This window comes from Leptopilina heterotoma, unplaced genomic scaffold (assembly GCF_015476425.1).
Source record: "Leptopilina heterotoma isolate Lh14 unplaced genomic scaffold, ASM1547642v1 Lhet_129, whole genome shotgun sequence".
Lineage (NCBI taxonomy): Eukaryota > Metazoa > Arthropoda > Insecta > Hymenoptera > Figitidae > Leptopilina > Leptopilina heterotoma.
In genome coordinates, this window is record NW_025110847.1 from 454,147 (window position 1) to 480,865 (window position 26,719).

The 26,719-nt window shown below is 27.1% G+C and overlaps 1 protein-coding gene and 1 long non-coding RNA gene across 6 annotated transcripts in view; both read right to left on the minus strand.

Moving 5' to 3' along the window:
* LOC122512878 (TBC1 domain family member 5 homolog B-like) overlaps positions 1-26,719 on the minus strand; it is a 205,888-nt gene that overhangs the window by 67,677 nt on the left and 111,492 nt on the right. The window contains exons 1-2 of one of the 5 annotated variants that reach the window (XM_043628989.1): positions 10,080-10,329; positions 5,886-6,330 (exon numbers count right to left, since the gene is read on the minus strand). The exons of the other annotated variants lie outside the window; for them this stretch is intronic. Of the exons in view, the coding sequence (XP_043484924.1) occupies positions 5,886-6,170 (285 nt within the window). The 5' untranslated portion in view covers positions 6,171-6,330; positions 10,080-10,329. Of the gene's footprint in view, positions 1-5,885; positions 6,331-10,079; positions 10,330-26,719 lie in introns of those variants that run through there. 5 annotated transcript variants of the gene reach the window in all.
* LOC122512881 lies at positions 10,536-26,625 on the minus strand. The gene is made up of 2 exons (XR_006302671.1): positions 25,983-26,625; positions 10,536-10,836 (listed from the first exon to the last, which is right to left on the minus strand). It is a non-coding gene; the product is annotated as an uncharacterized LOC122512881 (long non-coding RNA).

Below are 26,719 nucleotides of genomic sequence, written 5' to 3' on the forward strand. Positions count from 1 at the left end.
AAATAATTAATTACTGTAAGAGTAAAATAATTTTTTTAACAATGAAATAAAAAAAGAGTAATAATAACACAAGGAATGTATAAATAAATAAATAAACAATATTAAAGAGCTGAATAATAATAATAATAGAAATTATTATTTCACTTTTAATAATTATAATTATTTTTATTTTGATTACTATTTTTATTGTTATTTTTATTATTAATTTTATAATTTACTTTATTATTACTTTTATTAATAATTTTATTATTAACTTGATTATTATTTTTATTACTAATACTATTATTATATTTTATTACAATGTTCCATTACTTTTACTACATTTTATAAAAAAAAAAAAAATTTTATGTCAAAGAACGTATAGAATGAATGATAAAAAAGCCAGTGTGTGATAAAAATAAATTGCGCATGGTTTTCTTTTTTTTCCCTGGCGAAGAAGAGAAAGAAATTATTTTTATTTTGAAAGGTCTTTTGAAGAAAAAAAAAATTATAAATTGAAAATGTCTTTTTTTTAATAACTTTCATTAATCATAATTTTAGATTGTCAACACATTTCAAAAATGTCATTTTTTTGCTTTTTTTTATTAAATCATACAATGTAAAATAATAATAGTACAGTTAATAATAAATGCCAATAATAAAATGAAAATAATAATAATTATAATAATAATAATAATTTTCAGTATTATCATCGCTTTTTGTTATTTTTAGCTTATAACAAATATCGATTGTGCTAAACAAGTGAAAAATTGTAGACACCTTTTGAAATATTAATGTTAATAATTACGTATTTTGTAGTAAAAAAAAAAAATATTTTGTTAATAATTAATTATTTTGTTGAAAAAAAATTAAATGTTAATAATTATTTTGTACTAAAAAATAATAACTTTTTATTACAAAATAATTATTAACAATTAATTTTTTTTCATTAAAAAATAATTGATTATTTTGTTAAAAAAATTAAATGTTAATAATTATTATGTTTATTTTTTTCTATTTATTATGCCATTTTTTTAGTTTAAATAATTTTTAAAAAAAATTTTTTTAATTGCAAAATTTTTTATTTTATCAGAAATAAACAAAATAATTAATTTAATTTAATTTGTATTTAATAATTTATTGAATTAAAAAATTACAACAAACTAATTACGAAACAGAAATAAACAGAAAGTGAATTTAATAAGGGAACAAAATAAAACTAAATACAAAAAAATACAGAAAAATAAATAAAAATGAAATTTAAAACGAAATAAATACAAGAAAATTAAATAAATAAATAAAATAAATAAATTTTAACAACAAAAATCAACAATAAAAAAAATAAATAAAAACAAAAAACAAAATAAAACAAAGACAAGACAAAAAATTAAATAAAATGAAAACAAAAAAATAAATAAACAAATAAATAAATAAATTTAATAAGAAAATTAACAGGAATTGAAAAAGCAAAATAAAATGAAACCAAAACAAGACAAAAAAAACAAAAAAAATAAACAAAATTAACAGAAAGAATAAAAGCAAAAAAAAAAAAAACAGAAAAAAAATTAATATTAATTTAAAAAATAAATAAACTAATAAAATATTATTTTTCATTACAAAATGATGAAAATAAAAAAATAAGAAAAAGAAAAAGTGGAAAAGACGAAATAACAAGATAAAAATACAAATAAAAAAAAATAAAATCAAAGAAAGTAAATAAAAAAAAACAAAAAAATATAACGAAAGGAAATAAAAAAAAAATAAAAAGAAATCAAAGAAAATGTAAAAGGAATAAAAAAAATAACATACAGAATTTTTAGGGACAAAATAATATCTTTCGTAATCATTTTGTCAGCCAATAATCTGACAAGTTTTTTTTTTTTTACAAACAAATGGAAAGGGTAAAAAACAATTGTTTGACTTCGAGTGATGGATTTCAACGAAAAATCGAGGATTATAAAAAATAAGAGCGGAAGAATCGCGTGATAGGTGGTTCGCTGCCAAAGTAAAGCGCAATGTCCAATTCTACAAAAAAAAAAAAAAAAAAAAAAATTGAGAGACATCGAGTGAAGGAAAAATGCAAATTCCCAACTCGGCCCTTGACTCACAAGCACGACAACCAACAATAATTCGTCTCTATTACTAAATTCTTTTTCTCCCCCTTTCGAGTCACAGATTCAAAGATTATGTACAAGTTCAAGTTTTATAGACACTTTTTTTTTACAAGCACAAGCTCACAATTATTTCCCCAAAATTCTCTCTCTTCTTTTTTTTTCTTTCCATTTTATTTTTCCCCCTTTTTCTCACTCTCTTGTTTTTTATTCTTTTAATTCTCCTTTTAAATTGTCCACCCAACTTTAATTAAAATGAAGAAAAAAAAAAGAAAATTTGCACACCAAAAAAGAGGAAAAAATTTATTTTTTAATTACGAGCGTTATCTTTTATTTTCTATTTTTTTATATTCCATTTCAACGCTATTAATTAAATTTAATTCTACGATCGGAAAATGTCAAGTGTTTGTTAGATGGGTTTTTTTTTGTGCAAAGAAAGGGAAAAAAATGTGTATATATATCCGAAATGGGAAGAAAAATAAATTCTAAAAGAAATTTTAATTAGAGCTTTGACTGACTGAAAATACGTTTTATAAATGTAAAGAATTTTCTCGCGTGTGATATGAGATTTTTTTTCTAAAAAAAAAGAGAAGAAAAAAATTGTACACCAACAACAATTAAAATTGTATCCATTAGTCATTGGCATTACTTTTTATTATCGAGAGTGGTTTTTGAATTTTTTTTTTTAAATAACAAATAATAAGTGAAAATAAATAAATAGTGGAAAATAATTGGTAAGAAATGAATTTCTATTTTTTTCCTTATATTTATTATTCACTATTTTTTTTCTAACTTATTATTTGTTATTAAGAAAATTTTCTAAAAACTATTCACGATGATAAAGAGTAAGTCCAATGACTAAAAGATTAAATTGTTTAAAAAGCAATTAAATAGTAAGAAATTAACGGTAAGAAATAAATAGTAAACAATAGTAAAAAGTAAACAGTAAAAAATGAAAAATAGCAAAAAATAGTCAACAATAGTAAAAAAACAGCAAGAAATAAATAGTGAAAATGAATAGTAAGAAAAAAATATAAAGATATAAATAGTAACAAATTGTAAGAAATAAATAATAAAAAATAAATAGTAAGAAATAAATCGAAGAAAATAAAAGTTAAAAACTCGAATAGTAAATATAAACAGTAAGAAATAAATAGTAAAAATAAAAAGTAAAAAATAAATAGTAAAAATAAAAAGTAAAAAATAAATAGTAAAAATAGTAAAAAATAAACAGTCAGAAATAAATAGTAAAAATAGTAAAAATATATAGTAAGAAATAAATAGTAAAAATCAAGTTAGAAATAAATAGTAAAAATAAACAATAACAAATAAATAGTAAAAATAGTAAAAGTAAATAGTAAATGTAAACAGTAAGAAATAAATAGTAAGAAAAATAAATAGTAAGTTCCAAATTGTAAAAAATAAATAGTAAACACTCGACAAGTAAATATAAATTGTAAGAAACAATAAAGAAACAGGTAAATAGTATAAGATAAATAGTAAAAAATAAATAGCAAGAAATAAATTCAAAAAAATCAAAAACTCAAATAGTAAATATAAACAGTAAGAAATAAATTGTAATAATAGTAAAAATGGTAAAATTAAAAGTAAGAAGTAAATAGTAAAAATAGTAAAAATAAACCGTAAGAAATAAATAGTAAAAATAAAAATTAAGAAGTAAATAAATAGTAATAAATAAATATAAAAAAATAAAAAGTAAGTAACAGATTATAAAAAATAAATAGTAAACACTCGACAAGTAAATATAAATAGTAAGAAATAATAAAGAAACAGGTAAATAGTATAAGATAAATAGTAAAAAATAAATAGTAAGAAATAAATTCAGAAAAATCAAAATCAAAATTCAAATAGTAAATATAAACAGCAAGAAATAAATAGTAATAATAGTAAAAATAAACAGTAAGAAAGAAATAGTAAAAAAAATTTAAAAATTAAAATTAAAAAGTTGAATAGTAAATATAAACAGTAAGAAATAAACTGTAAAAATAGTATAAATGAAAAGTAAAATATAAATAGTAAAAATAGTACAAATAATCAGTAAGAAATAAATAGTAAAAATAAACAGTCAGAAATGAATGGTAAGAAATAAATAAAAAAAAGTAAGAAATAAATTTAAAAAAAATAAAAATTTAAAACTCAAATAGTAATTATAAACAGCAAGAAATAAATAATAATAATAGTACAAATAAGCAGTAAGAAATGAATAGTAAAATATAATAAGAAATAAGTCCAATAAAATAAAAATTAAAAAGTCGAATAGTAAATATAAACAGTAAAAAATAATAAGAAAGCAATTAATTTTTAAAAGTATTAAAATAGTAAAAATAAACAGCAAAAAATAAATAGTTGAAATAGTAGGAAATAAAATATAAGAAATAAAATAGTAAAAAATAAATAGTAACTAATTAAAAAGTAAAATATAAATAGCAAAATTTTAATAATAAACAAATTAAATAACTAATAATATATATTATTTAATAATTTTTTTTAAAATAAAGTAAATAGTAAACAAATAATTAGTAAGAATAAATAGTAAGAAGTAATAGTAAAAAATAAAATCAGTAAAATTAGTAAATATTACAAAAAAAAGACAATTGCAGAAATTTACCAAATTCAAAATGGCGTCTGCAATATGGCGGAAATTATTTAAGACACATTTTTTCCGCTGAAACTTATTTTGTAGTATTTAAAAACACTATTTTTAAATAATTTCAAACTAAAAACTAAAAAAAAATTAAAAAATTTTAAATGTTAACAGGAAGAAAACAAAATGTCTATTTAAATATGTCAATATTTACCAAAAAGTCATTTTTTTATAATCAAAATTCATTATCTAATTCAAATATTACTATTTTTATTATTTTTCATTGTAAAAATTGATGTAAAAAAATTACAGAACCGAAAAATTCAAAATGTCCGTTCTAAAATGTCGACTGATATTTCAAAACTTACTGTTTCTCAAATTAAATTTACTTTAATATTCAAAGATCATCATTTTCGCCGTTTTCAAATGTGTAAAAACTGTAAAAACTAAGGGAAATATGGTCAAAAAGTGTAAAATTCAAAATGGCGGTTCCAAAATGGCGACCGATTTTTAAAAGGTCAATATTTTTATTTAAAATTCACGCTAGTAGTTAAATTATCAGTTCTTTTAAAACTTTTTTCCCAATCAAATGAAGTCAAAACGAAAAAAATTGCCAGAATGTAGAAAATTCAAAATGGCCGTTCCAAAATGGCGGACAAATTTTAAGAGGTCAATTATTTAAATTTAAATTAAGATTCACTCTAAAAGTTAAATTATCACTAGTTTCGATTTTTTCACGCGGATAAGAACTGAAAAAAATACCAGAATGTAGAAAATTCATAATGGCCGTTCCAAAATGGCGGCCGAATTCAAAGAGGTCAATAATTTAAATTAGAATTCACACTAACACTTAAATTATTACTATTTTTAAAATTTTTTCCACGTCGAGAAGTACCAAAAGAAAAACAACAATACCAGAATGTATGAAATTCAAAATGTCCGTTCCAAAATGGAGGCCGAATTTTAGGAAGTCAATTTTTTTAAATTAAGATCCACGCTAAGAGTTACATTATTACTAGTTTTGAATTTCTCAATGCGAATATTAACCGAAATAAGAAAAAAAAATTTGACAATGTACAAAATTCAAAATGGCGACTCTTCTATATGGCGTCTAAGAGGCAAAAAAGTAAAAAAAAACTGCGGAGGGGAGAAATAGGGTTTCTCAAGTCTTAATTTCTGATAATTCTCACCTCGTGATCAATTTCTTTGACCATTTCGGTGAAGGAGGATGACTTGAGGCACGTTTCGGTGGCGGTTGCTGATGTTGCTGTTGTTGTGGTGATGGTGGTGGTTGCGGTGGAAGTGGTAACGACTGTGATTGGTTGGACGCGTGTCGATTCAAGTGGTAGGGGCGGCGGCGGTACATCAGATGTTAATTCCTGATAGCATGACTCGCCGGAACCCCTTCGACTACCAGCGATGCACATTGCTCTCCGAAATAGTCCTGCTACAACGGCGCATAAACCGCATTGCATGCTGGTTGCACTACCACGACTTGATAGTGAGCCTCCATTCGGCCTTCGACGGGGCCGAGTCCCACGGGAGACCTTGTCACGTGTCTTCGACGCCAGTTTTGCGTCTCTTTCACTTCCTCTGCCTCTTCTCTTTCTCCAGTTTCTTCCCAAATTCCACGACCTTTAGAAAATGTTGTAGTCAATTTTTTTTCGGACTGTAAACTATTACTCCAATAACCCTTGTTTTCCCTTCTTTTTATTTATGAATTTTTTATTGTCTAGCTGACTTCTGGTCCTCTAATTCCCTACTGGCACTAAATTCTACTCATTTCCTGTTTTATACTTTCTTTATCACCTCCTCACTAATTATTGACTCCTGATCCTCTAATTTGTTGGATCCTGAGACTTTTTCCAATTTTCTGTCCCTTCGCTCCTTTTCCTTGACTCCTAGTCCTATATTTCTTACTCCTCCTCTCAAATTTTTGTTTTAAATTTTTCTAACTCCTCTTCCCTTAGCTCCTAGTTCCCTAATACTTATCACCTGATAATTTTTTTCTTCCTCCCCTCCCCTTTTTCTTGACTCCTGATCCTTTATTTTTTACCTCCTCCTCTCATATACTTGTTTTTAATTACTCTACCTCCTCTTCCCTGGTTCCTAATCCCCTGTTAAATGTTTCCTTCCTTCCCTCCTTTTATCATTCTCAGACCTTTCTCCTTGACTCCTAATACTCAAAATGCTTACTCTCTTAATACTTATCTCCTGATAACTGATTCCTTTCACCCCCCTTATCCCTGGCTTCTAGTCCCCTAATACTTATCACCTGATAATTTTTTCCTTTCTCCCCTCCCCCTTTTTCTTGACTCCTGATCCTTTATTTTTTACCTCCTCCTCTCATATACTTGTTTTAAATTTCTCTCCCTCCTCTTCCCTGGCTCCTAATCCCCTAATAATTGTTTCCTTCCTCCCCTCCTTTTACCATTCTTAGACCTTTCTCCTTGACTCCTAATACTCGAATTCTTTACTCTCTTAATACTTATCCCCTGATAACTGATTCCTTTCTCTCCCCCATATCTTTAACTCCTGATCTTATATTTCTTACCTCCTCCTCTCATATATTTGTTTTTAATTTTTCTACCTCCTCTTTCCTGGATACTAATCTCCTAATATTTTTCATTTTTCCTCTCCTTTTACTAATTTTGGACCTTTTTTCTTGACACCTAATTGTCGAATTCCTTACTCCATTCCCTTTCTATTCTCATTTTGCACTCAAAATACCTCCTCAATTTACCTTCTTATTACTCTTTCACTCCTGAACTTCTAATCCCCTATCATCTTCCTTTATTTCTCCATTTCTACTATTTTACTCCCTTCCTACTTTAGACTCACCACTAATTCCTAAATCCTTTTTCTCCTTGTACACTTTTGGATCGTCTCTTTACTTCTCATTGACTCCTAATCTTCTAATTTTTTACCCCCACACTTAATTTTATTATTTTAAACCTCCTTGACTTCTAATCCTCCAGTTTCTTGCTGTGTTCCTATCCTTTCATCATTTTAAACTCTTCCTAAATCACCCTCTCTCCTTTTTTATTCCACATTTTTTTTGCCACCTCCTCACTAATTATTGACTCCTGATCCTCTAATCTGTAGCAATTTAAAACTTTTTTTAATCATCCGTCCCTTCTCCTCTTTTCCTTGACTCCTGATCCTATATTTACCTCCTCCTCTTAAATTATTGTTTTTAATTTTTCTACCTCTTCATACCTGGCTCCTAATCCTTTTATACTTATCTCCTCATAATTATTTTCTTTCTCCCCTAATTTTACCATTTTTATACCTTTCTCCTTGACTCCTAATACTAGAATTCCTTACTCTCTTAATACTTATCCCCTGATAACTGATCTCTTTCTCTCCCCCTTATCCTTAACTCCTGATCCTATATTTCATACTTCCTCCTCTCATATACTTGTTTTTAATTTTTCTCCCTCATCTTCCCTGGCTCCTAATCCCATAATATTTTTCCTTTCTCCTCTCCTTTTACCATTTTTAGACCTTTCTTCTTGACTCCTAATACTCGAATTCCTTACTCTTACCCTCTTAATACTTATCTCCTGATAACTGATTCCTTTCTTCCCCACTTTTCCTTTACAACTGATCCTATATATTTTACCTCCTCCTCTCATAAACTAAGTGGTTTATACCTAATTAACATTCTTTTTTGTGGATCCTAATCCCCTAATAATATTGTACCTATCTCCACTCCTTTTATCATTTTTAGACTCTAAATATTCGAAGTTTTTACTCCCTCCCTTCATTTTATGATTATAATCCTCCATAAATATTATTCTAGTTCCTTGCTTTATTGTTATCCTTTCCTCATTTTAAACTCTTTATCAATTACACCCTCTCCTTTTCTACTTCTATTCTATTCCATCGCCCCTTCTCCTTGACTCCTGATTCTATATTTCTTATCTCCACCTCTCAAATTCTTGTTTTTAATTTTTAGCTCCTTATCCTTGGCTCCTAATCCTTTTATACTTATACCCTGATAATTTTTCCTTTCTTCTCTTCTTTTACCATTTTTAGATCTTTTTCCTTGACACGAATTTCTTACTCCCTTCCCTTCCTATTCTAATTTTACACTCATTTATTACCTTCTCACTACTACTTGTCTTCTAATCCCTTAATTCCTTGCTCCATTCCTATCCTTTCCTTTTTTAAAACTCCTTATCAATCAAACCGCTCCTTTCCTATTTCACACTTTTTTATCACCTCCTCATGAATTATTGACTCCTGATCCTCTAATTCGTGGGACTCCAGGGCTTTTTCAATTCTCTGTTTCTTCGCTCCTTTTCCTTAACTCCTAGTCCTATATCTCTTACTCCTCCTCTCAAATTTTTTTACCTCCTCTTTCCTGGCTACTAGTCCTCTAATACTTATCCCCTGATAATTGTTTTCTTTCTCTCCCTTTTTTCTTGACTCCTTATCCTACATTTCTTACCTTCTCATTTCATATTATTGTTCTTAATTTTTCTACCTCCTCTTCGTTGTTAATTCTTACCTTTTTAGGAGTTTTTTTCATTCCCTTTTCCTAGACTCCTAATCCTCTAATTACTTATTCTCCTCCTTTACATTTATCATTTTAAATTTTCCTAAAAAGTTATTAGTTCGTCACTCCTAATACTGTAGTCTCTTCCTGTTTTTCTACCCTTTTCTTATTAGCTTTTCTCCCTTTTTCGCCTTATTCTGTGACTCCTAATACTTTGTATAATTTTTTATCTTTTCACCTCCTAACTCTTCGTGGACTCCTAATCCCTCAATTTATCACCTCTTTTCAATTTTGCTTATCTTTAAATTTTCTAATCTTTTTTTCTCGAACTCCCTGCTCCTTGACTCCTAATCCCTTAAATTATCACCTCTTTTAAATTTTCTAATCTTCTTTTCTCTAACTCCCTACTCCTTGACTCCTAATTACAAAATACTTTACCTCCTTCCTTTCTATTATCATTTTACAATTTTTCTGTCATCTCCTGAAATATCTTTGACTCCTGATCCTTTAATCCCTAATCAATTTTTGTACGTTTTCTCATTTTAAACTTTTGGATCTGCTCCTCCTGGACTCCTGATACATAATCGTTTATTCTCTTTTCTTTCTCTTCTAACTTTCTACTCCTAATCATTCGCACTTGAAATTTTCCACTATCTTTCTTCCTTTTCATTGTCTCCTAATCCTTAATTTCCTTCCTTATAATTCTTTCTCTTTTTGGTTAGAAATTTTCTATCTATTTTCTCTTTTGATACCATCTTTTACTCCTAATCCCATAATTCCTAATCTCCTCACCTAACGTTTTTGTTAATTAAAGAAAACAAGGGCATGGAGAATAAATTTGAAGTAAAGTATTGTACTTTGGTTTCGCATTCTGACTCACCACTTTTTTTCACTTTGTGCTATTCCCACCTCCTTTCTCCTTGTTTTCTTCTTCTTTAATTCCTCCTTCGCCTCTTCCTCCTCCTCCTCTTTTCGCTGTATTTTCGTCGTCTTGGCTTTCACAATTTTCTCTCGTGTTCTTCTTCTCCTTCGTTTACTCTTTTCTCTCTTTTCTTGTGTTTCCTTCTTCTTCTCTATCGTTTACTCTTTTTTCTCTCTTTTCTTCTGTTTCCTTCTTCTCCTTCTCTATCGTTTACTCTCCTTTTCTCTTCTTTCTTTTCGTTAATTCTAACTCTTTTCTTTTTTCTCTTTTTCTTCTTCACTCTCGTTCTCTCTCACTTTTTCTTTTTTTGTCTCTTTCTCCCTTTTTCTCTCTCTTTTCTTTCCCCTTTTCCTTTTTTTCTCTCTTTTCTTTCTCTTTTTCTTCCTCACACTCTTCTTTACTGTCTTTTTCTTACTTTTCTCTTCTTATTTTATTTCTTTCTCTCTTTCTTTTTCGTTCTTCTTCTTCTTTTTCTTTTTCTTCTTTTTCTTCTTCTTTTCCCCTCGCAGTCTCTCTTGTAGGACAACGAATTATGTCAGGCACTAAAAACTAGCGTCGACACTATTCAAAATTTTTCCTCTTCATTATTATGCATAACTTTAGTTTCACACACTTTTAGAGACACAATATAAATTCTCAGCCACCGAAAAACAAACAAAAAACTATCAATCAAGTCGCGCATCGACGCCTGCCTTGACAATCACTGCCAAAATATCTGCAACAAACATTTCCTTCAGGGACGGGTACAAATTTAAAAAAAAAAATAATTTATCTCTCTCTCTGTGATTTTTTTTATTCGTAACGTTTGCAAATCCCAAAAGACGAAAAAAACAAAATAGGTCGTTAAAGTATTTTTAAACATTTGTTTCTTTAATTCCTCAACTGATTTCATAAATAAATAAATAAAAAAACGAATTCCAATATAAATTATTCGATAAATAATTAATGTTGTTAATACTAATGATTATAACAAACTAATAATAATAGTAATAATAATAATAATAATAATAATAATAATAATAATAATAATAATAATAATAATAATAATAATAATAATAATAATAATAATAATAATAATAATAATAATAAAATGACAACAAAATTATATAAATAATTAATTTTCATTAAATTAATTAAAAAACTAATGAAAAAATAATAATATTAGCAAGAATAATAAAGAAGAAAATTATCATTCGATGGTAAGACACATGTGCTAATTACAACGAGAAAAAGAAACGAAGACAAATGGTAATTGACGTGACTCGAATAAGAAAACGGTAACTGACAGATGATTGATGATGAACCATCATATCGATGTGTTTTCAATTGCGTAGAAACAATTGTAAACAATCATCGAATTCAGTTCATGTTTTTATTTTTATTAATTAATTTTGTTTCACTAAATTACCAACTTGAAAAATTAAAATTTACAGGAAGAAAAAATTAATAACAATTAACAAAAAAAAAAAGAACAGAATTTACTTAATGACAAATACTAAGTTGGTGAAAATAAATAATCACTATGATCAGAATCATTAGCTTTATTGCTATAGTATCATCATCAAAGATGAAAATAGTAAGAAATGAAAATAAGAAAATTTATATTCATTGATTTTTTTCCTCTAAACGAAACGAATCAAAATTACTATTCGTAACAAAAATCATCAAACGACATTGAATTGGATTCAATTGGTCATAAAAATTAAAAAATGAATTGGATCAAATTGATACAAAAAATTAATAGTAAAATTTGATCAAAATTGGTATATTAGTACCTATTTTGTATTTTTTAATGTCATTTTTTTCAATTATGAATTTGATTCAATTTTAGTATAAAATTTAAAAAATAATTGAATTCAATTTCCCACCAATGTTTGGTACCAATTTAATCAAATTTAATATTAATTTTTTAGTGTCAATTTTCCACCAATTTTTGATAACAATTTAATTGCATTTGCTATCAATTTTTTAAATCTATTTGATCCAATTTTGTATCAATTTTTAATACCAATTGGATTCAATTTTCAACCAATTTTTTAAACAAATTTTTTTTTTTTTTTTGCTTAAACTGGTTTCCAAAGTTGGTACAAAATTGGATAAAAATTAATATAAAACATTGATATAAAATCGGTTCAAATTGTTATAAAAGATTAAAACCAAAATGGATCCAAATGGTATCAAAATTTAAAACCAAATTGGATCAATTGGATTAAATTTATATGAAGAATTAATATCAAATTAGTTAAAATTGCTGTAAAAAATTAAATCCAAAATGGATTCAAATGGTATCAAAATTTAAAACCAAATTGGATCCAATTTAGTACCAAAGATTGACAACAAATTTGATTAAATTGTTATCAAATTGAATCAAATTAATATAAAAAAATTGATGCCAAATTGGATTAAATTGGTTTTTAAAAGTTGGTACCAAATTGGATTAAATTTATATGAAGAATTAATATCAAATTAGTTAAAATTGCTGTAAAAAATTAAAACCAAAATGGATTCAAATGGTATAAAAAATTAAAACCAAATTGGATCCAATTTGGCAACAAAAATTGACAACAAATTTGATAAAAATGTTATTAAACTGAATCAAATCAATATAAAAAAATTGATGCCAAATTGGATTAAATTGGTTTTTAAAAGTTGGTACCAAATTGGATTGAATTTATATAAAACATTGATATCAAATTGGTTCAAATTGTTATAAAAAATTAAAACCAAAATGGATCCAAATGGTATCAAAAATTAAAACCAAATTGGATCCAATAATTTGGTAACAAAAATTGTCAACAAATTGGGTTAAATTTTTATTAAATTGAATCAAATTAATATCAAAAATTGGTGCCAAATTGAATTAAATTTGTTTTAAAAGTTGGTACCAAATTGGATTAAATTTTTATAAAATATTGATACCAAATGGAATTAAATTGGATCCAAAATTAATACAAAAATAAAGTCAAAAAGCGATACCAAATTGAATTATATTGGATTATAAATTGATACCAAATTGAATCAAATTGATACAAATAGGTACCGAAAATTAACAGCTAATTAAATAAAATTTTTATAAAATATTTACAGCAAATTGGATAAAATTAAAATAAAAATTGATTCCAAATAGTATCAACTCAATGCCAAATTAGATCCCCAATTATTATTTTGTCTTGCAATAATTCATTATAATTCCACATATACTTTCAAAAATCTTACAAATTCGACTTTAATCCAAAAAAAGAAAATTGAAAGAATATCGAAAAAAATAAATTACCCTTTTCTCTCTTTTGGATGTCGAATACAGAATCGAATTAACAGACAAGCAACTAAGCAAGAAAAAAGATTTGAAAAGGAAGAAATGAAAAATTCGACCTTGTTAAAAATGCGCAGCAGCTCTTCCTCTTAATAATATGAGCAGAAATCGTTTCCTTGTCCTGATTATCATACGCCTCTGATTATAATAAAGTTTATAGCTTATTTTGAAAATATATAGATATACACGAAGCGTATAGACTTATTCTCTTGTTCCCCGACGACCAATTACTAAAGACTTACTGCATCAGCAATATGCAAGTGGAGATGCAATTTGAATCCATACATTCAACAATGTACTTAATGCGACCTAATTTGTGCCCATTGTTCCATGTTTCTGTCCATTGCCGATTCAGTTCTCTCTATTCTCCGTAATGTATATGTCTGCTACGTTTGTGTATTTATATGTATTTATAGTCGTAAATGTACTTTAGTATTTTGTAGGTGTACATCAAAATACTATTACTATACAATGTGTACTATAAAGAGTACTATATATTTACTATATAGTATTTAGTAGTAATTTAATGTGCTATACACTATATAGTATTTAGAAGTAAATTATTGTACTATACGCTATATAGTACTTGGTAGTAATTTATTGTACTATATTTGAAATTTGGTACTACTATATTATAGTTCTACATACAATATGGTATTTAAAAATGCTATATGGTACTATACAGTAACATGGTAAATAGTAAATTATAGCATTGTGAAGTACAGATGGTACTACATACTATAGTATAGTACAGTACAGTATATTACAGGCTAATATAGGTACTACAGAGTACTATATAGTATATAATATAATAAAGTATAGTATAGTTTACTACAATATAGTACTATTCAGTAAAGTATACTACAGTATAGTACAGTATAGCGTGAAGTATATTATGGTGTAATACATTATAGTAAAGTAAATATAATATAGTATAATATAGTACTATTTAGCATAGTATAGTACAGTATAGTACAATATAGTACTATTCAGTATAGTATAGCATAAAACAGTATAGTACAATATAGTACTATTCAGTATATGATATAGTATGGAACTGTATAGTAAAGTATAGTACAATAAAGTACTATTCAGTATAGTATATAGTGTAAAATATATTACGGTATAGTACGTTATAGTAAAGTATAAAATAGAAATATAATATAGTATAGTATGGTACTGTATAGTATAGTAAAGTATAGTTTAGTACAATATAGTAATATTCAGTATAGTATAGTAAAATATAGTACTATTCAGTATAGTATAGTATGATACTGTATAGTATAGTAGAGTATAGTACAATATTGTACTTTTCAGTATTGTATAGTAAAATATAGTAATATTTAGTATAGTGTAAAGCATATTATAGTATAGTACGTTATAGTATGGTACTGTATAGTATAGTAAACTTTTGTAAAAACTTTTGTTTTTGATTTTTTTTTTGCTTTCATTTTTGATTTTTTTTGTTTTTAACCGAAAAAACCGAAATAACCCAAGAAAAAGAAAAAAAAGGTGACAAAAATACAAAAAGAATAAAAAAAACGAAGTTAAAACAAGAAGAACCAAAAATGGAGGCAAAAATGAACGAAAAAAAAAGAAAAGAATCTCTCGAAAAAAAATAATTGTGAGGGTAAGTTAACAATAAGAATAAGATTCGAATTATATATATGTATATATATGTGATAATAAAAGGAAAGGGATGAAAATAACAAATGATGAGTGGAATGTATAACACGAAAAAGAAGGAATTATGATAAATGATCAGAGAAATATTTTCTAAATAACAAATGATGATGAATTCAAAAAAAAAATAAATAATAATAGTGGAGTTTCTTAAGAATTCAATATTTTTCCTCTATATTTCGCTTTTCGTATTGAATCGACGTTTTTGGAAGAAGAAAAATAAGAAAAAAAATTGAAAGAAGAAAGAGGAAGAAAATAAGAAAAAGGATTAAAAGGAGAGAAAAAAGAAGAAAAAATATATAAGAGAGAAAAAGAAAAAATAGAAGAAGGAAAAGAGAAGTGATGAGAATAAGAAAAAAAGGAAAAATAAGTATAGAAAAAAGAAAAGAAATGGAGCAGAAAAAGAAAAGGGAGAAAAATAAGTAAAGAGGAAAGGAAAAAGAAAAAGAAGGAGAAGTAGAACAGAGAGAACAAGAAGAAGAAGAAAAAAGAAAAGAAAAAGAACAGAGAGAAAAATGAGAAAAAAGAAAGGAAAAAAAGAAGAAAAGGAAGAAGAAAAAAGGAAGAGGAAAAAGGAAAAAAGAGAGAAAAAGAAGAAGGAAGAAAAACAAACGGAAAAAGGGAAAATAAAAGAGAGAAAGAGAAAAAAGAAGAAAAAAGGGAAAAATGAATAAAAAAAAGAAAAAAAGAAAACGAAGAAGAAGGAAAAAAAAGAAAAGAGAGAAGAAGAAATAGAAAAAGAAAAGATCGGAAAAGAATAGAGAGAAAAATAAAAAAAGAAAGGGAAGAAGAGAAGGATGAAGGAAAAGAAAAGAGTGAAAAATGAGAAAAAAGAAAGTAAAAAAGAAGAAAAAGGAAAAAAGAGAGAAAAAAAGAAATGAGAGAAAAAAAAGAAGTAGAACAGAGAGAACAAGAAGAAGAAGGAAAAGAAAGGAAAAAAAAGAAAAATGAGGGAAAAGAAAAAGAAGAAGAATAAGGAAAAAGAGAGAAAAAAGAAAAGAAAGAGAGGAAAAAAAAAGGATGAAAAGAAAACGGAGAATAAAAGGAAAATAAAATAGAGAAAAAGAAAAAAAGAAGAAAAAAGGGAAAATGGAATAAAAAAAAGAAGAAAAGAAAAGGGAGAAGAAGGAAAAAGAACAAAAGAAAAGAGAGAAGGAGAAAAAGAAAAAATAGGGAAAAAATAGGGAGAAAAATAAGAAAAAAGAAAAGAACGAAGAAAAGGAAGAAGAACAAGAAAAGTGTGTAAAATGAGAAAAAAGAAAAGAAGAGAAAGACGAAAAGGAAGAAGAAAAAGGAAAAAAGAGAGAATAAGAAGAAAGAAAAAAAAGAAAGAAAAAGAAAAATGGGAGAAAAGAAAGGAAAGAAAAGGAAGAATAAAAAGGGAAAAAGAAGGAAAAAGAAGAGAGAAAAAGAAGAAGGAAGAAAGGAAAACGCAGAAGAAAAAAAAATAAAAGATAGAAAAAGAAAAAAAGGAGAAGAAAAAAGGAAAACGGAATTAAAAAAAGAAGAAATGAAAAGGGAGAAAAAGGAAAAAACAAAAGAGAGAAGAGAAAAGAGAAGGAGAAATAGAAAAAGAAAAAAGATTAAAAGAATAGAGAGAAAAATAAAAAAGGGAGAATTAGAAGTAAATAGAAAAGAAGAAGAAACAAGAGATGAAGAAAAAGAAGAGAAAGCTTATAAGTATATAGAATCGTGAGGGTGGAGAAAGGTCCATCACTTGTTCTGGATGGCACAAATCCATCAATCCCGATAGCTTAAGGTGTTAAGAGCAACGCAAGGAATCATCCTCTCAGGGATAATGATAATTAAATCTATAATAATGTTTTCGATAAAATTCAATTAACCACGTCCAAAAGAAGAAACATTTAATCAATTTGATTCAATTTAAAAAATACCATCGGTGAGAAAAAGTCTAACAAAAAATACGTAACAACATTATTTGATTATTCGTACTAAAAATGAGAAATCACCTAAAACTGTTATTGAACAAAAGCAAAAATCAACTAATTCTTACTATCCGTAGGATACAAAAAATTAACAAATTTCACTTCGCCAAAAAGAGAAAAATTATTTGTCATCCAAAAGGATCCAACTGAAAATATATTTTTCATAAATCATCTGATTTACATTATCCGCAAAACAAAGATTGTCTAATCAACATCATTGATAACATACTTAAATCATCAAAAATATGTTGTAGGTAACAAAGACTACCGAAACAACATTATATTTAGGAGAAATCACCTAATTGTCATTGTTCCTAACAAAAAGAACGTGATCTACAATCAAAATCACCTGATTGATGTTGTCAGTACCAAAAAAGATCTAATTGACATTTACTGCAACAAAAAACATCTAATTAACATCATCCGTGACAAAAAATCACCTACTTTTCCATATTTTGTACCAAAAGTACTTGAACCTTAACAAAATTGACATGATTAATATTATTCTTAACTAAAATCATCTAATCAACATTATTAGTAACAAAAATCATCTGCTTGGTATTATTCTTAACTAAAATCATCTAATCTACATCATCTGTAACAAAAATCAACTAATTCGCATTATTTGGATCAAGAATGACCGAAATCATCGTCCCTTATAAAAATCATTTGATATTTAACAAAAAACAAAAAACAAAAAAAACAAACAAAAAACAAAAAAAAAAGTAACTAAAACTAACTAATAGCAACACTGTTTGTTTTTACTGCTACAACTGTAACTGTAATCACTTAATTGCTTTTTGCAGTAACAAAAATCAGCTAATTGACGTTATTCGCAACATAAATCATCTAATTGACACTATTCACAACAAAAATCATCTAATTGACACTATCCGAAACAAAAATCATCTAATTCATACAATCCGAAACAAAAATCATCTAATTCATACAATCCGAAACAAAAATCATCTAATTTGTATCATCCGTAACTAAAAACATCATATACATAGGAGCGGTTTTAAAAAAAACCTAAACAACATTATCTGTAATAAAAATAATTATAGTAATAAAATAATAAAAATTGTCGTTGTTCTTTACAGAAATCACGTAAACAAAATGATCCATAACAAAAATTACCTAATTGACATTATCTGTAACGAGCATCTAGTACATTTTTCTTTATCACTTACTAAAGGTATACTTGACCCATTGAAAAACTAACCTGAACTGATATTATCTTCTGCTAAATTCATTTAAATAACATCATCCGAACAAAAATTACCAAATTGTCATTATCAAAATCAAGAATCACATAAATCTCATTGTCCTTTACAAAAATCACTTGATACTTAACAAAAATCACTTAATTGAGATTTTCGGTATAGAAAAATCATCAAATCTGCACTATTTGCAACAAAAATCATCAAATTGACATTATTCACAACGAAAATCATCTAATCGACAATAGAGCGAGTCCACGTCAACTGATCACAACATTTTATGATTATTTGAGCAAATTTGATAAAATTGATAATTTGAGTTAGTTAAAGGGTTAAAAAAAGAAATACCAAATATTTTTGAAAAATTTGAAATATTTTCCAAATTATTCAATTTTGAAAATTTTAGCATAATTTTTTTTGATTAATCATAACTTCCGTTATTTTAAAGCAATTGAGTTGGGTTTTGTATTAAATTACTCGTATTCACAAGCATTTTTATAAAAAAAATATTAACCCAAAAAACCCAAAAAAATTTTAATTGTTATTAACAAAAAATTGTTTATTTTTTAAATAATTTGAAAAGTATATCTTCGATTTATTTCAAAAAATTCATGAACATTCTTTATAATGTCCTGAAAAATTTAAGACCTTAACAAAGATGGTATCTATAATAGTTTTTGAGAAAAAAATTATTTAGTGGAGCCATGCAGACTGCTACGAGCCGTTGCGCGCAACGTGACTTGCGCAGTAGACACGGACAGGTAGTACTATGTCTGTGTGTGAACCTCTTTTCATTTGTTTTTTACTCTTACCTCATGCTTGCTGTCATTCTTTATCGTTATGTCGATACGTTAAATGTTTTTAGCTTACTATTTATTGTTTAATGTTCACATAATTATATTAACCTAAACAAAGTGTGTATTTTATTCTATAAAATAACCTCTTAAAATAAGACGTATATTCTCGTTACCTGTTAATAAAATTTTTTAAACTGTAGTTTTTCATGTTTTTTTCGTAAAGTGATGTGTTTGTGAATACATGTTTATTTGAAATTGTTTTTTATTTTCGCCCTGTAGTATATGAGCATTTTTTAATTTAAATAAAACGTAAAAATGCCATTTAAGTTTTGTTGCAATCCTTTAAAAAAACCTAACCATAATTATTGCACAAAAAGTCTGCGAAACATACCAGCATCTATTTCCCAAATAAATCCATTGTTAACAAATGAACATCTAATTTGCAATACATGTAGGATTAATGTTTTATCTCAAAAATTTCCGGTATTGAACTTAAGCGTTACTTCTTCGAAAGAAGTAGAGAATCTAGTCGAGAATGAAATTCTTGAAGAAATTGAAAGCGAATCTTCAGAAGAAAATTTTGATTTTGATCAAACAAAAATAGACAAAGAGCTCGCCTTTTCTCACTTGAATCAGTGTTTAAAAGTTTTAGGAGAATCTCCTATAAATCATAACGAACTATCTTCTGTCGCTAAAAAACAAAAATCTTTGCAAAATATTATTTTAATTCTGAAAAATAAATTATTTGATTTACCTGATTTCAAAACCGATGATAATGAGTTACTAACTCATTTAAAAGAAAAATTTTCTAATACTGAAGATCGATCACTAAAAATGAAAGTTTTAACTGCTCTTCCAAACTCTTGGCCTCAAAGGAAAATAGAATCAGTTTTTGGTGCTTCAAATCGAATGGCTCGAATAGCGATTAAATTAATGTCACAGGGACAATTTTTGAGTTCATGCAAAACAAAATTAGGAAAAAGCTTGTCTTCAGAAACTGTTACGTATGTAAAAGCTTTTTATGTAAACTACAGTAACAGTCGAATGATGCCAGGAAAAAAGGATTTTGTCACAATTAAAACAGACGGTAAGACAGAAAAAGTGCAGAAACGTTTAGTTTTGTGCAATTTGAGGGAATTGTACCAACTATTCAAAGACAATTATCCAAATATAAAAATTGGTTTTTCAAAATTCGCAGAGCTAAGGCCTAAAGAATGTATATTAGCTGGAGCAAGTGGAACACACTCAATATGTGTATGTGTTTCTCATCAGAATGTGAAACTAATGTTCTCAGCAGCTGAAATTAACAAATTAGTTGTCGATAATCCCGATTTTACAACTTTGACTTATAAACACTGGATTGCTCAAATAATGTGTAATCCTGCATTGCCAATTTGCCATCTTGGAGAATGTAAATATTGTCCAGACGATAAAAACTTGCGAAAACAATTGAAGCAATTGTTTTTTGAAAACTTTACCGAAAAAATTTCGTTCAAACAATGGATAACAGTCGACAGGTCCAACTTGGAAACTGTTACTAAGCCAGCAGATGAATTTGTAGACATGTTAGCTGATATGCTTAAAAAACTCAAAGTGCATGATTTTTGTGCTAGAGAGCAACAAAATTTTCTAGAAGAAAAGAAGACTAAACTAAAAGTTGGAGAATTTGTAGTCCTGGGCGATTTCTCTGAAAATTTTTCATTTGTTGTCCAAGATGCAGTGCAATCATTTTACTGGTCTAACAGTCAAGCGACTATTCATCCATTTGCAGTTTATTATAATACAGGCAATAAATTAGAACACATCAGCTTTGTAATTATAAGTGAAATTTTAGATCATAACACTGTTTCGGTCCATTTGTTTCAGAAAAAATTATTAAATTTTATTCGAGAAAAAGTAACTCAAACTGTGCACAAAATTTTTTATTTTTCAGATGGTTCAGCTGCACAATATAAGAACAAAAAAAATTTCATCAATTTAGCCCATCATGTTGATGATTTTTCTTGTGAAGCAGAATGGCACTTTTTTGCCACATCACATGGCAAAGGACCATGTGACGGCATTGGCGGTACAGTCAAAAGATTAGCGGGTTTAGCAAGTTTACAACGCCCATTTAATAATCAAATTACTACTCCTTATGATTTATACGAATGGGCTAAATCAAATTTGACAAATATTCATGTAGAATATTGCAATCACGAAGAATATCAAGCTGAAGAAAAATTGTTACTCAAAAGATTTAATCAGGCTGTAACTATTCAAGGAACACAAAAATTACATTCTTTTGTACCCTGTGAAAACAAAACCGAAATTCAGACAAAAATATACTCCAATTCATCGAGCAGTTCAACGAAAAAAATAGCACGATAAAAGCTTATGGATAATACAATTAAATTCTCGGAAAAGAGTTACAATTAATTAATTACGTATATGGATCAATTAGTCAATATCAATCAGTCCTTTTCAGGACTTTAATTTCGCTAAATAAAATTAAAATTCAGTTCAATCAGTCCTTTTCAGGACTTTAATTTCGCTAAATAGAATTAAAATCAACTTCAATCAGTCCTTTTCAGGACTTTCTTTATAAATAGAATTAAAATTCGCTACAATCAGTCCTTTTTAGGACTTTTTTATTTCGCTAAATAGAATTAAAATCTACTTTAATCAGTCCTTTTCAGGACTTCAATTTCACAAAATTGCTTCAAATGAGTGCTTAAAAAAGTTTGAGTTTAATTTTCCCATTGTACCTAAGGCTTGTGATATTAACCAATTTTAATGAATTTTGCATAATAAACAACTAATCCCGTAGTATTAATTATATTGAATAATGATAAGTTATCATAAATTTTAGCGTTAGGACTCATAAGGAATTTACGGGCGTGTCTACTGCGCAAGTCACGTTGCGCGCAACGGCTCGTAGCAGTCTGCATGGCTCCACTAAATATTTTTTTTCTCGAAAACTATTATAGATACCATCTTTGTTAAGGTCTTAAATTTTTCAGGACATTATAAAGAATGTTCATGAATTTTTTGAAATAAATCGAAGATATACTTTTCGAATTATTTAAAAAATAAACAATTTTTTGTTAATAACAATTAAAATTTTTTTGGTTTTTTTAGGTTAATATTTTTTTTATAAAAATGCTTGTGAATACGAGTAATTTAATACAAAACCCAACTCAATTGCTTTAAAATAACGGAAGTTATGATTAATCAAAAAAAATTATGCTAAAATTTTCAAAATTGAATAATTTGGAAAATATTTCAAATTTTTCAAAAATATTTGGTATTTCTTTTTTTAACCCTTTAACTAACTCAAATTATCAATTTTATCAAATTTGCTCAAATAATCATAAAATGTTGTGATCAGTTGACGTGGACTCGCTCAATATTCACAATAAAAATAATCAATATTCACAATAAAAATAATCTAATCGACATTATTTACAACAAAAATCATCTAATCGACAATATTCATAATAAAAATAATCTAATCGACATTATTTACAACACAAATCATCTAATCGACAATATTCATAATAAAAATAATCTAATCGACATTATTCACAAGAAAAATCATCTAATCGACATATAATCCATAAAAGTTACTCAACAACAAGCCATTGTCAGTAACGGAAAATACACCAACAACATTATCCGTACCAAAAAGTCATTATTCCTAACAAAAATCACCTAATTGACATTAATCCATATCAAGAATCATCTAATTTTTATCTTCTAATTAATATTGTCCGGAAAAATAATAATGATCTAAAATCAACAAAATTCGTAAAAAAAAATTATGGGTTATTATTAACAACTGGTCGTATAAACATTTTTGACCGAAATGTAATTAAATAATAATCCTAATGCAAAAATCTACTTAACAAACAATAAGCTGTAAATTAAAATCACTCATACAAATAATACGCACTAAATAAAAATCACCTATAGTAATAATAAGCCCTAAATAAAAATTCCCCAAACGAATAATAAGCATCTAAAAATCACCCAGACGAATTTAAATAAAATTTACCCAGACTAATAATAAGCTTTTAATAAAAGTCACCCAAACTACTAAAAGGCCCTAAACAAAAATTACCCAGACGAAGATTGAGCCCTAAATAGAAATCACCCAGACGAATAATAACGTTTTAATAAAAATCACCCAGACGAATTAAAATAATATTTACACAAACTAATAAAAGGTGGTAAATAAAAATCACCCAGACAAATTTAAATAAAATTCACTCAAACTAATAATGGGCCCCAAATAAAATCACCCAAACGAATAATATGCTTTTAATAAAAATCACCCAGAAGACTTTGAATAAAGTTCACCCAAAGTAAATAAATTTTAATAAAAGACACCTAGACGACTAATAAGCTTTAACTAAAAGTCACTCAAACTAATAAAAAAACACTAAATTAAATCACTCATAGAAGAATTTAAATGAAAATCACTCAAACTAAATAAAAATCACCCAGACGAATAATAAGCTTTAAACAAAATTCACCTAAATTAAAAATAGGCCCTATATAAAATCACCCAGACAAATAATTAGGCTTAAGTAAATTTCACCCAGACGAGAAATAATACCTAAATAATAGTCACCCAAACAAGTAATAACCCAAAAATAAAAATCACCCAGACGAAATTAAAAAAAAAATTTAGCGGAACGAATAATAAACACTAAATATCTAAATAAAAATCACCCATATGATTTTAAAATTCTAAAATAAGTCACCCAAACTAGTAATAGGTCCTAAATAAAAAGCACCCAGTCAAATAATGAATTTAAAATTAAAGTCACTCATACTAATATTAGACCCTTATTAAAAACCATCCAGACGATTAAAAAGCCCTAAATAAAAGTCACCCAAAGAAAAAAATAACCCCAATATAGTAATTACCCAAGCTAATTAAAATTCTTCAAACAAAAATTTTCTAAAATAATAAAATAGGTGGTAAATAAAATCACCCAAACGAATAATAAGCTTTTAACAAAAGTCACCCAAACTAATAATATTGCTTTAAGCGAAATTTTAGCTGAACTAATAATACAATTTAGGCAAAAACCACCGAGAAGTAGCAATACGTCCAATATATAATCACCCAAACGAATAATAAACCTTTAAATAAATGTCACCCAGACAAATAATAAACCTTAAATAAATGTCACCCAGACGAATAATGAGTTTTTAATAAATGTCACCCAAACTATATTAGGCCCTAAATTAAAATCACCCAGACGAATAAAAAGCCTTAAATAAATGTCACCCAGGCGAATAGTAAACCCCAACAAAAATCACTCAGACAAATCATAAGATTTAAATGAATGTTACCCAAACTAATATTACGCTCTAAATTAAAATCACCCAGATGAATAATAAGTCTCAAATAAAAGTCACCCAAAGTAATATTAGGCCATAAATTATAATAACCCAGACGAAAAATAAGCAATAAATAATTGTCACCAGGCGAATAATAAACTTAACTAAAAAATCACTCAGACGAATAATGAGTCTTAAATAAATGTCACCCAGGCGAATAATAAACCCTACCTAAAATGCACCCAGACGAATAATAATATTTTAAAAAAGTCACCCAGACGAATAATAAACCCCAACTAAAAATCACCCAGACGAATCATAAGATTTAAATAAATGCCACCCAACCTAATATTAAGCCTTAAATTAAAATTACCCAGGCGAATAATAAGCCTTAAATAAATGTCACCCAAGTGAATAATAAACCTTAACTTAAAATCACCCAGATGAAAAATAAGCAATAAATAATTGTCACCCAGGCGAATAATAAACCTTAACTAAAAATCACCCAGACGAATAATGAGTCTTAAATAAATGTCACCCAAACTACTAATAGGCCCTTAACAAAATCAACCAGACGAAGATTGCGCCCTAAATAAAAATCACACAGACGAATAAAAAGCCTTAAATAAATGTCACCCAGGCGAACAATAAACCCTAACTAAAAATCTCCCAAACTAATATTAGGCCCTAAATTAAAATCACCCAGAAGAATAATATGCCTTGAATAAATGTCACCCAGACGAATAAAAAGTCTTAAATAAATTTCACCCAGGCGAATAATGAACTTGAATTAAAAATCACCTAAACTAATTTTAGGCTCTAAATTAAAATCACCTAGACGAATAAAAAGCCTTAAATAAATGTCACCCAGGCGATTATTAAATCCTAACAAAAAATCACCCAGACGAATGATAAGCTTCAAATAAATGTCACCCAAACTAATATTAGGCCCTAAATTAAATTCACCCAGACGAATAATAAGCCCTAAATAAATGTCACCCAGGCGATTAATAAACCCTAACTAAACAAACACCCAGACGAATAATGAGTCTTAAATAAATGTCATACAGACGAATAATAAATCCTAAACTAAAATCACCCAAACTTATGATAATCCCTGTAATACAAAACTTTTCCCACTAATCGTATAATCTTCAACGAAAAATCATATCCATTTACCAATAAAAATGATTCAAGAAACCTTATATTATTCTTCAAATAATCCAAAATGCAAACACGATCACTTAAAACACTTCTTGTAAACAATAATAATTCTTCTTAATGATACACAAACAATTTTAATATCAATCCATCACAATAAAAACTTCATCAAAAATCATCACTTAAAAAAGTAAAAACAAAAAAAGGAAAAACGTTACGAACAAAACAAAAATTAAATCTCTTCCTCGATATTTTCAAGGAAGAGATTTAATTTTTTTTTTGAACACTTTGTTTCATTTTTAACAGAAAACGTATTTTTTAAGTATAAATAAAATTTTTACTAGGCATGACAAAAAAAAACGAGAGAGAGAGAGAGATAAGTAATTATTTTAATATTCTCTTCGTACCTATTCATAAAAATAATGAGGATTCTCATACACAGAAAAAAATCACTTTTATAGGAAGAATTTTTTACATTTTTGCTTTTTCTTGACTAAACCTAGGGGCGGGGTAAAAGGGTTAATTTAGTATATATAACACCGGGCCCCCGAGGCCCGGTGCCCTGTTAATTCTAACAAATGGAACTTGTCACTTTTTCATTAATTTTTTTTTCTCCTTATTTTCTTCATTTAGAGAAGACAAAAAAAAATTAAAATTCTTGTTTTAAAATAATATTTTGAAAATCGCGACACAGACACAAACACGTGAAACTGTTTTTTTTCCCCTGATAAATATTTTACGCACACACACGTTTTAGTGTCTTTTTTCTTTCTTGTTTTTCGCTTTTTTTTTTTTTTTTATTAATTGAAAGGGGGGGAGGAGAGTAAAATGGGGGGAGTGCGCCGTTGACCAGCGACGTGACACTCGCCGACCGGCAGCTGTGCACGCACTGAACTGATACTGTGTGTGCCACACGAATCGAGACGTTGAGCGAACCAAGCTCCTCGGTCGACGCTCGCGGGTCCTTTTACCTCGGCACGACTCGGTTACACCCGCGATGCCTCGCTCACATTCGTTCCTTTTGGCAGCAAGAGAAAAAACCTTCAATCACTCTATACATATATATTTTTTCGTTGTAGTAGTAGTACAAAGATAAAGGGTGTTGGAAAAAATTTTTTTTTTTTGCAATAAAAAGGGAAATAAA